General features: G+C 49.3%; 1 protein-coding gene across 3 annotated transcripts in view; it reads right to left on the reverse strand.

Moving 5' to 3' along the window:
- Positions 1-276: 276 nt before the first annotated feature.
- The window catches only part of Itga11 (integrin subunit alpha 11), a 128,846-nt gene continuing 114,746 nt past the window's right edge, over positions 277-14,376 (reverse strand). For all 3 annotated transcript variants that reach the window (XM_008836535.3, XM_029565025.1, XM_029565026.1), the window contains 8 exons: positions 11,725-11,814; positions 10,830-10,920; positions 9,547-9,660; positions 9,263-9,349; positions 6,823-6,933; positions 6,595-6,690; positions 2,708-2,821; positions 277-2,072 (listed from right to left, as the gene is read on the reverse strand). In XM_008836535.3, the coding sequence (XP_008834757.1) occupies positions 2,001-2,072; positions 2,708-2,821; positions 6,595-6,690; positions 6,823-6,933; positions 9,263-9,349; positions 9,547-9,660; positions 10,830-10,920; positions 11,725-11,814 (775 nt within the window). In that variant the 3' untranslated portion in view covers positions 277-2,000. The remainder of the gene's footprint in view (positions 2,073-2,707; positions 2,822-6,594; positions 6,691-6,822; positions 6,934-9,262; positions 9,350-9,546; positions 9,661-10,829; positions 10,921-11,724; positions 11,815-14,376) is intronic.

A 14,376-nucleotide genomic window follows, 5' to 3' on the forward strand; every position in this document is an offset into this window, starting at 1 on the left:
AGCATGTGCTCATGTTTGCATGTGTGTATGCAAGAACATATACACACATACACATAAATAAAAAAATAAATCTTAGCCAGGCGTGGTGGTGGTGCACGCCTTTAATCCCAGCACTCAGGAGGCAAAGACAGGTGGATCTTTGTGAGACTGAGGCCAGCCTGGTCTACACAGTGAGTTCCAGGTCAGTTGGGGCTACAGGGAGACCTTGTCTCAGCTACCCCCCCACCAATCTTTAAACAAATCAAATGCTTTTTAGTTACTTGGTAACCCAGGAGGTGAATGGCACAAGAATAGAATAGAGATTGCTTGGTTCAAGAGCAGCCTGTGTGAGGAAACACAAGTCAATGTGTGTGAGGGTCGACTCTCAAGTCCCAGCCTGGAGGGTCTGGGAGCTTGTGAGGGGAGAGCTGGAGAGCTCAGGGGCAGGGGCCACAATGACACATTGGGCTCTAGTCATCCACCTAACCTGAGATTGGGTGGGTGATGGTGGTGGGGGAAGGGAAACAGTGTTCCACCACTAGAGATGTCAGTGAGTGAGGCCAGGTAGCCCCTGGGAGGAGATGGTCGTACAGTGGACAAGACTGTCCCCAACATTTAGATACAAGCAGGAGCCCTCCTCTGCTTCCCTCTTCAAAGCAGAGTGTGCCTTTGCTTCTTCATACAATGGTATGTCGGTTATTGGTTGTTTTTAAACCCTTTAAAAACATTTCTTAAAAATATTTCTGACAGTAAAGGTCATACCATGCACAGGGGAACGGATGCCTTTGATGTATCCATTCATCTCTGTCTCAACAAAAAGGATAAGGCATAAATTACTCTGCTGGGCACCAGCATGCCCGTTGTCCTTTTGTGCCACTGTTGGGCATCGCACTTGACCCGAGGGCTGGCAGATGAGATAGCTATCTGCCACCGAGGCTGTAAGGTTCTGAGGGGCTTTGCACAGGCTTTGTTCAGTGCACACCAGAGAGGGCACCTCCACAGTGCACCCCCTGGAGCTCTTCTCCCACACACTGGTGGGCAGAAGGGAGGGAGAGGGTGTGTGTGTATGTGTGTAGTTGTGTGTGTGTGTGTGTGTGTGTGTGTGTGTAGGGGAGCTGATGCAAGAAGTGAAGGCTTCCCACCTCTAATCCTGTTCCCAGACTGCAGCCAGGCCAATGCATCTGTGCCAGGGATGCAGCAGGGAGACAAGTGGGTATGGGGAACCCAAGGGCTTACATCTTCTACACCCCATGAGGTACCTAGGAGGCAGTTGGGAGGGACTGCAGCTGAGTTGGGGAAGCAGGAGAGTAGGCAGGGGAGTGTGTGGGTGGTGGTTAGTGGGACCCTGGTGGAGAGCTCAGCTGCCTTCTGATATCTGGGTGGTGTCCAGCATCCTATGTCCCACCTGCCCATCTGCACAGTCTCTCAGTCCATTTGTCTTCATGCCTGGTCTGCAAGCTGTCACCTTCAAGCCTCACAGCTCAGGTTCATTCATGGAGAACTTGGGGGATTGTCTGTGGGGAAGGGGTGGCTGTGGCTTGGGGAGCCAAGCTCAGGGGTGAGAGGTGGGAGGGTATGCTGTAGAATTCGGGACTGCTGGGCTGCAGGGTCCTGGAACCAGAGGTCCAGATGAAGTATGCACAGTGGGCTTGTATTTGCCAGGTTCCTCCCTGGGTTTCTTCAGAGGTGGGCATAATAACAAAAGTCCTAGCACCTTAGTGTCTGGGGCAGTGGATGGTCTCCACAGAGCCTGGGGGAGGCCTCAGGGTGGGCCTTGGAGGGGTCCCTTTAAATCCGTAGGGCTATCCTGGAGGTGTCCCAGTGTTCTGGTAGAGAGGCTCCTCCTAACACGTGCTTGAGGTCCATCCCATAGGGGTCAGGGGCTACCGCTCCAGAGATGAGATCAATGCAAAGCCAGTGGGTGTCCTCTCCGCTCCAGCTCAGTGGGGACCACAGGCTTGGGCCTGCACACCCCTGGACTGGTCTCTGACCCCCATCAACTTGAAGCCTCCTCCACATCCTCACTCCAGTTCTTTGGGGATGGGGCCCAGGCCAGGCTCCCTCTTGCGCTTAGCACTTTTAAAGAAACCGAGCTGTGGGAAGACAGAGGGGGACAGTCTCAGGGTGGGCAATGCCTGCATCACCTGCTGTTTGTCCACTAGCCCTCTCAGGTTTCCTCCCTCAGAGGGCTTCCTTAAACGCCCCCAGCTCATCTTGAGTACCTCTACTCTCAAACTCCCTCTGTGGACTGGACACAGATGGATGGAACCCTGAGCAGGAGGCAAGAGTCGTGCTGTATAACAGCCTCAGCTGACACCCTTCTCTGGCATACCTCACTTCGTCTACAGCAGAGGAAGGTTGACCGCAGACTTCTTAACCAGAAGTTCAAAGATGGGGGGTTTGTTGGACTTGTTAAGAGACTGACATTGTTGGAGTTTTGTGTAGTTATATTTGCTAATTTTTTTTTCCTTGTAAGAGGAATTATAGTTTCCATTGGATTCTCAAAGGCTCCCAGGCAAGGCTGGGACCACAGTTTGGGTGGTCTCTGCTGGCCCTGACCACTCTGCCTGCTGCAGGACAGGCTTGGTACTAGGGGGTAGGCAAGCAATGAGGGGATCTGGGCAGTACCAGCTTCCACAGACTGGAGAATGTAGCAGTGACCACAGGGCCTAGAACCCTGAGGCTCAGACAGGGATGCTACCCCTGTCCCTACCTTTGGGAGCCTCACCTTCCACAGCGCCAGGACCAGTAGGGCCAGCAGCAGGAGGCCTCCCAGTGTACTGCCCACGATGATCCATATGGGGACCTGCCAGTCTTCCTGCTTGGAGATCTCAAACATGACCTGCAAAGGGAGGTGGGCAAGGACATCATCATCACTACTATGGGACTTGGGTGATTGCCTGGGCAGGAGATGATATGCCTGTAGTGGGGAGTTGCAACTCTTCCATTGGCAGATAGAACAGAGACAGCTGGCCAAGGCTTTGAAACAGCCAGCTCTGCCTAATTGGACATCTGACATGGTGACCAGGAAGTGCTGCTCCTGTACATGCTGCCTTTGGCGTTAGCCACCTGATCCCCCGAATTCCCTCTGCCTCCCACGGGCTACTCTTTTTCAGTCCTCCTTGATGCTTCCTTCTCTCTGCCAAACATCTCAGTGTTGATCTGTTTGGTGTAGTCCCTGAGCCTCAGGGTCACTGAACTCAGGGATATGTGGAGGGCACAGCATAGAGCCTAGGCCCACGGCACTTTGAGGGCTTGGGAAGCCGTTTCAACTGTTTTTCTTTTTCCTTTTTGGAGACAGAGTCAGGCTGACTTCAAACTTGCTACGTAGCCAAGGATTACCTTGAACTATTTTTAAAAATTATTTTTTTATTTTATACTTATGAGTGTTTTGCCTGCTTGTATGTATGTGTGCCACGTGCATGCAGTGCCCACAGAGGCCAGAAGAGGGCATTGGTTCCCCAGGAACTGGAATTACAGACCATCTTGTGGCCATCAAGTGGGTGCTGGGAACCCAACTCAAGTCCTTTGTATGAGGAGCCAGTGCTCTTAACTGCTGAGCCATCTTTCTACCCCCAAACTTTGAGCTACTTAAAAAAAATTAGTGTGTGTGTGTGTGTGTGTGTGTGTGTGTGTGTCTGTGTGTGTAGGGCAGAGGTTGACACCAAGTACCTTCCTCAGTTGCTCTCTATCACCAAGTTTTCTTTGGGAGATGCGGTGCTGGAGATCGAACCCAGGACTTTTTGATTGCTAGGCAAGCATTCTACCATTGAGCTACACCCCAACCCCAGGTTTTAAAAAATATTTTATTTTTATTATTTTTATTTTATGTGTATGCGTGTATTGCCTGCATGTAGGTAAGTGCACCCGTGTCATGCAATGGCCTCGAAAGACAGAAGAGGCTGTTGGATCCCCTAGAACTGGAGTTACAGACAGTTGTTAGCTGCCATGTGGGTGCTGGGATTTGAACCCTGGTCTTCTGCAAGAACAGTCAGTGTTCTTAACCGCTGAGCCATCTCTCTAGCCCTCTATCACCAGGTTTTAACAAAATTTTACTTATTATTTTTATTTTATGTGTACAAGTGTTATGCCTGCATGTACGTGAGTGCACCTGTGTCATGCAATGCCCATGGAGGACAGAAGAAGGCATCAGATCCCCTGAAACTGGAGTTACAGACAGTTGTTTGTAGCTATGTGGGTGCTGGGAATCGAACCTGGGTCCTCTGTGCTCTTAACTGCTGAGCCATCTCTCCAGTCCCTGTTTCTTTGTGTTTTTGCTTTTGAGACAAGGTCTCCCTGTAGCTCCAGCTGGCCTGGAACTCACTATATAGATCAGGCTGACTTTCATCTCACAGAGATCTTTCTGTCTCTGTCTCCTGAGTGTTGGTATTGAAAGTGTGTGCCACCACACAGGGCATCATCACCATATTTAAAAAGATATATTTATTTTTAATTTATGTGTATGAATGTTTCAACTGCATGTATGTAAGTGTACCATGTTCATGCAGTGCCCACTGAGGCCAAAAGGATGTTGGATCCTCTGGAACCAGAGTTATGGACAGTTGTTAGCCATGATGTGTGTGCTGAGAACTGAACCTGGGTCCTCTGCAAGAGCAGTCAGTGCTCTTAGCCTCTGAGCCATCTCTCTAACCCACCACTGTATTTTTTGACACCCTATCTCTCATTGAACCTTCATCTTGCCAATTTGGCTACACTGGCTGGCCAGCAAGCTCAGGGACTTTTGTCTCTGCTTTCTCAGCACTGAGGTTACATGATCATGAACATGGGATCTGAACCTTGGATCCCCAACTGAGGCATCTCCCTAGTTTTCTTGGCTTTGTCCGCTGCTCGGTCTTGGAGCCTGGATGAGTGAAGTGCTTACCACACCCACTATCCAACTCAAGGCAGGTCAATTCTTCCCCAGGCCTGACCTCACACTGCCTCAGTTTCTACATCTGGAACAGGTAGGGCCATGATGGGCCTCAGGTGTGAGGTATGTGTTTTCTTTCTATCCTTGTAGGCTGCATTCTAAGCCCTTTGGATCTAACTGAGCCCAGTATACTACATGACCTCACATGGGGTTGCTGGCTTTCCACAGATAAGGCACCTAGACAGGGTGTGCTGGGATGGGAAGAGAATTTGCCTGAAAGATACCCACTAAATGTGAGGAGAAGCATGATCTGTGCTGCCTGTTCCACACCTCCCTCCCAGATGCTTGGAAAACTGACATATGTGTTTCAAGATTACTTCAAAGGGCCTGTCTCCAAAAAGGTCTCCCTGGACATTCTCTGACCCACTCCTCCCCTCAGTGCCTTTGTGTCCCCCATCTGAATCCACACTTGATTGCTACTGTGCTCTTGTTCACCTAAGTCATCTCTGAGTCAGCTGTTTAGCCTGAGTGGCAAGAGGGACACCCATCAAATGCAGAATGAATGAACCCATGAATATAAAGGAGACTGGATGTGTGCCAGCTCCCACAGAGTGGATGATGTGGCAGGGACTACAGGGCTCAGACCAGAGCCCCAGCCCTGGGTCAAGCCACCAGGATGTGGCTTCTCCTCCCTGTTTCTTAGGCAGGTCCCTGAATGGAGCTTCTGGGCTTTGGCAACTGCTGCCCCTTCACCTGGCAGGCCCCACCTTATTGAGACTGACCCTTGTGGTTTCCCTTTGTAAAGGCTGGCTTCCCTTTGTTAAGGATCTCCTGGGGTGAGAGAGGGATGCTAGCCTATAGCCCAGGCCAGCATTTCTGAGATGAGGCCAGTGGGGGGCAGCAGAGTCCCATGCCCAGTTACCCTATCTGTTTCTACAGGACCCAGTTTTTCTCCAAGACTCAGTGTGTCCTTGTTCAGGACAGTATCTACCTACCAGAGCCTTTCCTCCACCCTGAAGTGAAGGCGATCGGGACAGACCTGGGTTTATCTAGCTAAAAAGGAGCCTCAGCCCTGAGACATCTCACAACCCATGGCCTTCTCCACGCTGCTTGTACTTCATTGGAGTTGAGGCTTCAGGGGAGCAGAGAAGAGGGTGAGATGCTCAGTCCACATGGCTAGCCTGCCCAAGACAGCCCTATTGGGCAGCCAGTTAGCAAGCCACATTAGTACATGGGTGTGGGTGTCCAGTCTCACCTTCCTCTAGTGTAAAATACACAAGATGCCCCTTTGTCCTCTCCCATAGCCGAGAACACACAGCCCAGCACCCCAAGGCATTGTGTCTGCCTCTTCTCCAGTCTTGCCCCAAAAATCTATTCAACTGGCATGCATATGTGTGCGCATGTGGAAGTCAGAGGTCACCTCAGATATCATTCTTCAGGTGCCATCAGCCTGACTGTGCTTTTTAAGATAGGGTCTCTCACTGCCCTGGAGCTCACCAAGTAGGCTAAGCTAGCAAGCTCCAAGGTGTCTGTCTCCACTTCCCCAGTGCTGGAATTATAAACTATTAGGACTGGCTTTTTTGTGTGGGTTCTGAGGATTGAGTTCATGTCCTTATGCTTGCACAGCAAGCACTTTACTGACTAAGCTCTCTCCCCAGCTCCCACCTGACTTCCCTCCTTCTCAGTCTGCCTGTTCCTCTCCTTCCTGTTGGAACATGGGGAGGGTAAGTCTCCCAGGGGCTCACCTGGCGACTGGGGTCCTCTTCTCGGAAGATGAAGGGGCTGTGGAATTGCCGCTGCAAGGCTGCGATGACTGTGATCTTCATGGATCTGAACTTGAGCTGTACAACCAGGGACCTCCTCAGAGGTGGTTCTAGAAGCTTCTGTTCCTGACTCTCCCAGGCAAGTCCCAGGTGGGAGACTCCCCAAAGTACCCCATCCCCCTTTTCCCAGCCTACAGGCATTCTACTTACTGCTTTTAGGGACCTCAGCCAAAGGTTCCCTGTCAGGTAAAAGCTGATTTCCTGGTTGGGGACCAGCTTGAGGTTACAGCTGATGGAGACCACATCAGAGTTGCTGTGATTCTGGAAGAGAGACGAACACAGGGGTGTGGGGACAGGGGTGGCAGTAAGCCTGACTGTGACTTGGAATGTTTTTGGTTGTTTTTTGAGACAGGCCTTTATTTATGTAGCCTTAGCTGGCCTGGAACTTGACATGTAGGTAGGCTGGCCTCAAACTCAGGAATAAACCTGCCTCTGCTTCCTGAGTGCTAGGATTAAAGGCATGCACCACTACACCTGGACTGTGCCTTGGAATGTGAGCAGGAACTTGGGCCACCAGACAGATGGGTCAGCCCCAAGACTGGATCAATTAGGGGAGGGAGGCAGAAAGGCAACGGGGCTAAGGATAGAGGTGTGTGGGAACACAAGGGACAACTGGAAGACAAACTGAGGATGCTGTATCTGAAGTTCCCTTTGAAGTTGTACATAATGACCAGCGTGGGGATGTTCTAGGAACAGAACTTTAGTTCAACATTAAGAAATTAGTGTCATTACCATATAAACAGGTTAGAAGATGAAGGATATAATTATTGTAAAAGAGGCAGGAAAGTATTTTAGGAAATTAAATTTCATGATATAAACTTTCAGAGAACTTTAAAATATTTTATTTATTATTTTATGTGTATGAATGTATTGCCTGCATTTAAGTGCATCTGTGTCATGCAATGCCCATGGAGGTTGGAAGAGGGTGTCAGATCCCTTGGAACTGGAGTTATAGACAATTGTTAGCTGCTGTGTGGGTGCTGTGAAAGTGAACTTCAGTCCTCTGCAAGAACAGCCAGTGCTCTTAACAGCTGAGCCATCTCTCCGTCTCTCCAGTCCCCAGAGAACTTCTTGACTCTCTCTCTCTCTCTCTCCCTCTCTCTCTCTCTCTCTCCCTCTCTCTCTCCTCTCTCTCTCTCTCTCTCTCTCTCTCTCTCTCCCCCCTCTCCCCCCTCCCCTCTCTCCTCTATCTCCTTCCCTCCCCCTCTACATTTGCACGCATATATACATAGAGTAAGTATCATATTCTTCTAAAATAGAACGAAGACAGTTCTGACAATCTTGCCATCACTTTGGTTCTCACTGCCCTGGCGATACAAACCAGAGTAATATGACAAGAAAAGCAATTAATAAGGATTGAATGGAAAAAGTAATAGATGCAAAATTCAAACAAATCTTTGTCTTCCACCAATTAGAATTTATTAAAGTCATTTGTGAAGTGAGGTGGTGCTGCTGCCTATCCCAACTCTGCCAAAGGCCAAATCATTGGTCAAATGTAGAAGACTTCAAAAGTGTCTCTTTATTTATTTATTTTTCTCTTGAGACAGGATCTCCCTGTATCCCCAGCAGGCCTGGAACTGACTACATAGTCCAGGCTGGTCTTGATCTCACAGAGATCTGCCTGCCTCTGCCTCTCAAGTGCTTGGATTATAGATGTATACTGATGTGCCTGGCTTTTATTTTTACTTTTGCTCATTGGGTAAGAGCACTGGCTGCTCTCGCAGAGGACCTGGGTTCGATTCCCAGCACCCACATGGCAGTTACGAACCGTCCTTGGCTCCAGTTCCAGGGGTATCTGAAGCCCTCTTCTGACCTCTATGGCATTGCATGACACAGGTGCACTTACATACATGCAGGCAATACACTCATACATGTAGAATGAAGATAATAAATAAAATATTTAAAAAGGTTTATATTTATATGTGTTTTGCCTACATGTATGTAAGTGCTCCAAATGCATACTTGGTGCTGTTGGAGGCCAGAAGAGGCCATTGGAATCATTGGAACTGGAGTTACAGGTCATTGTAGGCTACCATGTGGGTGCTGGGACCCAAACTCAGGTCCCCTGCCATAGCAGCAAGTGCTCTGAACTACTGAGCCGTTTCTCCAGTCCCTAAACTCTTGTTTTTCAGTTCTTTTTATTAGCATATCTTAATCATACATAAGAATGAGTTTCATTATGACAGTTTCATACCTGTACATAAAGTATTTTGGTCATATTCACCCCCTGTTACTCTCTTGTCCCTCTCCCCCTCCCACACCCCCTCCTCTTCCCAATTCCAGATCAAGAAACTAATTTTTAATTACATTTTTAACTGAATGTGTGTGTGTGTGTGTGTGTGTGCGTGTGCGTGTGCGCACGTGCGCACACATGCTCGCTCACTTGTGTGGAGGTCAGGAGACAGTTGTGGGAACTGTTTTTTTCTTTCACATGTAGGGTCTGGGGATTCTACTCAATCTATCAGGCTAGGCAGCAGGCACCCCTGAGCCATCTTGCTGGCCCTCAGGAAACTCCTATTGGTACATACTTGGCCAGGAATGCGGAGGCACTCTAACCCTTTCCCCTGGCTCTTGGTTTGGTGATACGTACCAGCTGTTGGGCACGACTCAAGTCTTCCTCTGTTGGGGTGACCCGGTACTCAGTGCTGTTCCCCCAGATGTTACAGGACGTGTTGACCTGTGTAGAGGAAATACATGCATGCACACACTAAGCCTCACCACCAGCTCCCAGGTATGTGCTTTTCTCCTCCTCCCAGAAGGCCTAGTGCCCAGGATCCTGGAGAAGGGAGCTAGGCCCAGACAGCAGGGACATGCCTAGGAGTGTGTCTGTTTCTTTCTGTTCTCTGCCGGAGCCGGCCCTCAGAGCACTGGTACCTGGTCAGTGAAGAATTCCCTCAACATCAGCAGACGGTTGCCACCCCGGGTGGCAATGGGCACGGTGATCTTCATCATCACTCCATGGATAGGAAAAAAGCCCAGATTCTGCACCTGTGGCAGGAGGGGAGTCCATATGAGCAACAATTGAGGAATGGAGACAGCAAGGGGGCCCACAGGGACCAGCCAGACCCAGGGACAAACTCATGCAGGCCCAGAAGGTTTGCACCATGAAAATTGCAAAGCCTTGCCACATTGTGGCTGGGTGCATAGAGGACAGTCAATGAGAGTTAATAAGCGGGGGCTCCATGATACTTCGATGCACCAGTGGGGCCTGAACCTGGAGGGTGAGGACCACCATCCAGTCCTCTTGGCTATGGGGAAGAGGTTTGTAGAGTTCAGGAGTGAAGATGGTGGCAGCCACTGATATATATGTGGTCACTAATCAGGGAAGGCTATCAAACTGAGTATGTGTTAGTCTATCTGGATGGAACACACTCAGCTGGACTTTGGGAGGCTGGTGTGTGGCTTTGGGCAACACAAGCCATATGGGTCTTGGGGTATCTACAGTCCTGTTTCAGCTGTCAGCCTGCCCCTGCCCTCACACAGCTGTAGCAGAAGCTGACAAACGCATTTCAGGGGAGGGAGAGATTGAGGGGTCCTCTGCAGCAGAGGCTGCTAAGGCACACATTCGTGTGACAGAATCAAGACAAAAAGCCACACATCCCAGCCTCCCGCACAGCTAAATCACAATGTTACAGACAATAAGAGGTAACCACAAGTGTGAGGGATAACCAGGAAGCTTTTTAGCCAGGAAGGGACAAGTTTTTCTCCTCTTTCCTACAGGCTGGGCTGAGAGGCTGATTTATGGAGCTGCAGCCATCTTGGGCTGTGAGATGAAGTTGAAGCTGATTATCTGGGATGTAGCTGGATTTCCCAGCCTTTCAATCCTGGATGACTCTGAAAAGCCATCAATGCTGGGCCTCTTTTGTGGGGGAAAGTAAACTTTTGTTTTCCAACTACTGTTTTTTTAGTATTTCAAAATTTGTAGGCACACTCTGATACATGCCCATCAATCCAGCCTGGGTGTCATTCAGATGAGAGGAAATCCCAGAGAGGGCAAATAACTTTCTATAAGTCACACAGCGAATGGGTGGCAAGGTTGAGGCTGGGCTTCAGGCCCTGGCATTGATTCCAGACTCTTCCCCTCCAACTGGGGGGTAGAGGGTGGTAGCTCCCAGCCCCTGCCCTTCACTTACCTCCCAGCTGCCCTTCAGCCTTACCTTGAAAACACAGTTGAAGGGAGGCCCAGTGCCATCATATCTCTCTAAGGAGCTGTTGGCCTTGACCTCATAGTGGCTTAGGCTGCTGCTCCTGCAGAGACAAAGGCAGGGCCATGTAGGGAGAGTCAGTGCTGGCCAGATGAACAAGTAACTGGGATAGGAGTCAAGGTCTGTTTGTGTATCCTAGACTAGCTAGTTTGCAAGCTTCTGGGTGATTCTCCTGTTTCTACTTCCTATCTCCCTTAAGATTACAGACTACAGATATGTGCCACCACATCTGACATTTTAGGCAGGTTCAGAGTATTTGAACTCAGGTTGTCAGGCCTGTGAGACAAGTGCTTTGCCCACTGAGCTGTCTTCCTGGACCTCCAGATTGACTTAAAATACTTATTTGCATTTATGTGTATATGTTATACATGTGCACATGTGCGCAGGTACCCGCAGAGGCTAGGAGAGGGTGTGGAACCCCTGGAGCTGGAGTTGCAGGTGATTGTGAGCCACCTGATGTGGGTGTGGGAACTAAACTTGGGTCCTCTGGAACAGTAGCCAGTGCTCTTAACTGCTGAGCCATCTCTCCAGCCCCAGATAGACTTAAGAGGTTTTTGCCATTCTCTTACTTCTCTGCACACAGTGCCTCGCTTAAGTATGTGCTGGATACCTCCTCCTGCTCACTCTGCCTTGTCCCTGCTGGTTATTGGGGTAGGGAGGGCGTGTCAGGCCTGGTTGTCCTTCCTCTAGTCTGACACCTTGCCTGGAATGGATGCAGAACTGTGCTGGGACCCAATAGAGACATACCTGGCTCCACCCCAGAGCCCCTCAGTGCAGGGTCTAGCTCCATATCAGGCCCTCTTTGTACCTCTCCTGCCTCCCTCCCTGGGCTGCAGAGCTGGCCCACCTGGTGAAGAGGACATCTGCTTCATATTTGAGGTGGAAGTGCAGGAGAGCTGTGTTGTCGTCCATGGTGCTGTCTTGTTCATCACTGTCACTACAAGAAGAGTCAGGGTCAGGGAGGACCCTGCCGTAGGGTTTACAGGCTGGCTTACTTAGGCTGCTGAGCCCCCGGTCAGGCCAGTGAGGGAAGCCTGGGTATCTCTGGAGGATGGGTCAGGGGGTAGGAATGGGACCAGTCCTCCCTGTGGCCAAGTGGGCTTGCTGCAGTCAGGAAGGACTTTGGGAAGGACTGGCTTGGCCACAGCCTGCCTGCATCACCTCCTTGAGGAGCCTCCCCAGATGCTAAAGAGGAGAGAATGGGGACCGAAGGGAAAGGTAAGGAAAGCCACCTATTCTGCCGCTGAGACAATAGTGGGATTCACTGGGGTGGGGGGGGGGAGATGTCACTGATCCTTGACACCACAGGGTGCAGCTCCTGCAAGGGGGAAGGGTGTCTGTTGTCAGGAGAGGACAGAGGGTGCTGTTCAGAGAACCCTGGAGGGATCGTGGTCCAAAGTGTTTGTGTCTCCGACAGTGAGTATTCGAACATCAGTGCAGTTGCTTCCAGAGATCAAAACCCATGATTTCTGTTTGTGCATAAGCCAAGTTCTACTCTCCATGCTAGAAGTAGGCTTAGAAAAGGGGTCTCCAGCCTGCCAGTGACGTCCTACCCACCCCTGGTTCACAAACGCCCAGGGATACTGTTGTGCTGGTGTGTTTACCCTATGTGAGAAGAGGACATGGCACCCCAAGGAGGAGCCCAGAGGCCTCAACATTCCAAAACACCTCCCAAACTCGGTCATGTGTCAAATGAGAATTCTTCAGACAGTATGATTTGTTTAAGCATAGCTGGAGGCCAGCACAGGCTGGTGTGGGGTCCCCAGCCTGCCTGTGATATCGTGCATGTGTTGAGACATGTTGGCATTTGGTCTGCCTAAGGTTTAATTCTCAGCTGAGGATTTTGGCTGTTCTAAGGCTCCCGAGCAGACAGAAGTTAGCCCTCCCTCTCTGTCTTCTTCCCTCCCTCCCACATTGGTGATTCTGTGAGAAAGGAAACTGTTTCCTCATGTCCCAGAGAAGTTCATGGCCCAGTCTTGAGCAAAGAGGAAGTCTGAGTGAGGGATGGACAGACAGACCCACATAAAGAACGCAAGTGATGAAGGTCTGTGTAGGTTTGTTATGTTATAAAGGATGAGACAAAAATCATATACACATAACCTTAAAATTTCTAAGGTTATAGTTTAGTCAACTTGTTTAAGGAAAAAAATATATGTCTAGTCAAGGTTTATCTGAGAACATTTGTTTTTGCCCAAGTGTTATCTACATAGCACACAGTAATTAAAGGTACCAGACTGGTGGAACTAACCTTCTTGGATGTTTAACAGCCATGCTTTGAGGCCTATACTAATCTGGTCAGAGGGACTTAAAAGAGGGTTTTTTGCTCCTTGCCCTCCAAGGTAGACTAAGTTCCAGGGGACTATGGAGCATCTCTCAAAATGTCCTGTGACTGTGGTGAGTCACCTGTCCTGTTCAGAGAGGCCATGGAGACCCCACCAGATGGGCTTGAACCAGTGTCCAGTCTACAAAGAGGAGGGTCAACTCAGAAGAAACATTTCCTCCATGCTTCCAAGTGAAGCCAGCTGTGGTTGAGCAGGACCTTTGACTTATCTTCACATAGATCGAACTGGTGAAAGAAAGGAGCCAGGAGCTCCTCCCAAGCTCATGTGACCCCTGAGGAACAGATCCTCAAATGACCTTAAGAGTAAAAATAAATTGGTTTATTTGGGCCAACTGTATGGTCTTAAACACCCAAAAGGAAAGTATAACCAAAGAGTAAAATGATCAGTATATTTCTTTAAGAGTTCAGGGGATTACACTTTTCAGACATTAGGGTTAAGTCTATATGAAAAGTTATTTAGACAATTATTTCTCATTGATGATTTTGTTCTGAATCAGAAAGTGCTGCTCAGATGTAAGACTTCAAATCTTGGTCTCCAATACTGTAGTGCCCACCTGTAGCTAAGGGAGACAACCCGCTAGTGTTCTAAAATGATGGATAAATTTGTTTTCTCCCCCTATCTAGAAGCTTTGAGAGGGAACTGACACTGATTCTAGCCACTCCAACAACTATCAAATTGCCTGAAAACAAATCCTGAGTCCATCACTCAGTCCTGAGTCCAGCCTTGGCAGACAAAAGAAAAAATGAGGAGGAACAAATTAGAGGGATGCTTTTGGAATCTCTTGTCAAAAAATCCCAATGGACTCTGATAGGAACATTTGAAATTTGCTCAGTTCTGACTTTTTTCTGGTTTCCTGTCTAGAACTTGTAATGCCAACTACTCTTGCCTCTACTTCTTCATGTCTCCTGTTTACCAGTCAAGGACTTTCTTTTCTCCCTACAGATAAGAGTTATGCAATTTGGGAGTCTTTTAGATAGACCCACTGAAGGGGTACCCCAATTGCCTCACCCTGTGTCCCTGTTCAGCATGGAAGAAGCCAGAGCGGTCTGAGTCCCGATTCCCTATCCACAAGCTGGGTAACCTCTTCAGAGGATGGTGTGATAAGAATAGGAGGTAGGAATTGGCTAGGCAGTTAGGGTAAAAAGACCCCAAAGAAA

This window comes from Nannospalax galili, unplaced genomic scaffold, assembly GCF_000622305.1.
Source record: "Nannospalax galili isolate Female #2095 unplaced genomic scaffold, S.galili_v1.0 scaffold54, whole genome shotgun sequence".
In the NCBI taxonomy this organism is placed as follows: Eukaryota; Metazoa; Chordata; class Mammalia; order Rodentia; family Spalacidae; genus Nannospalax; species Nannospalax galili.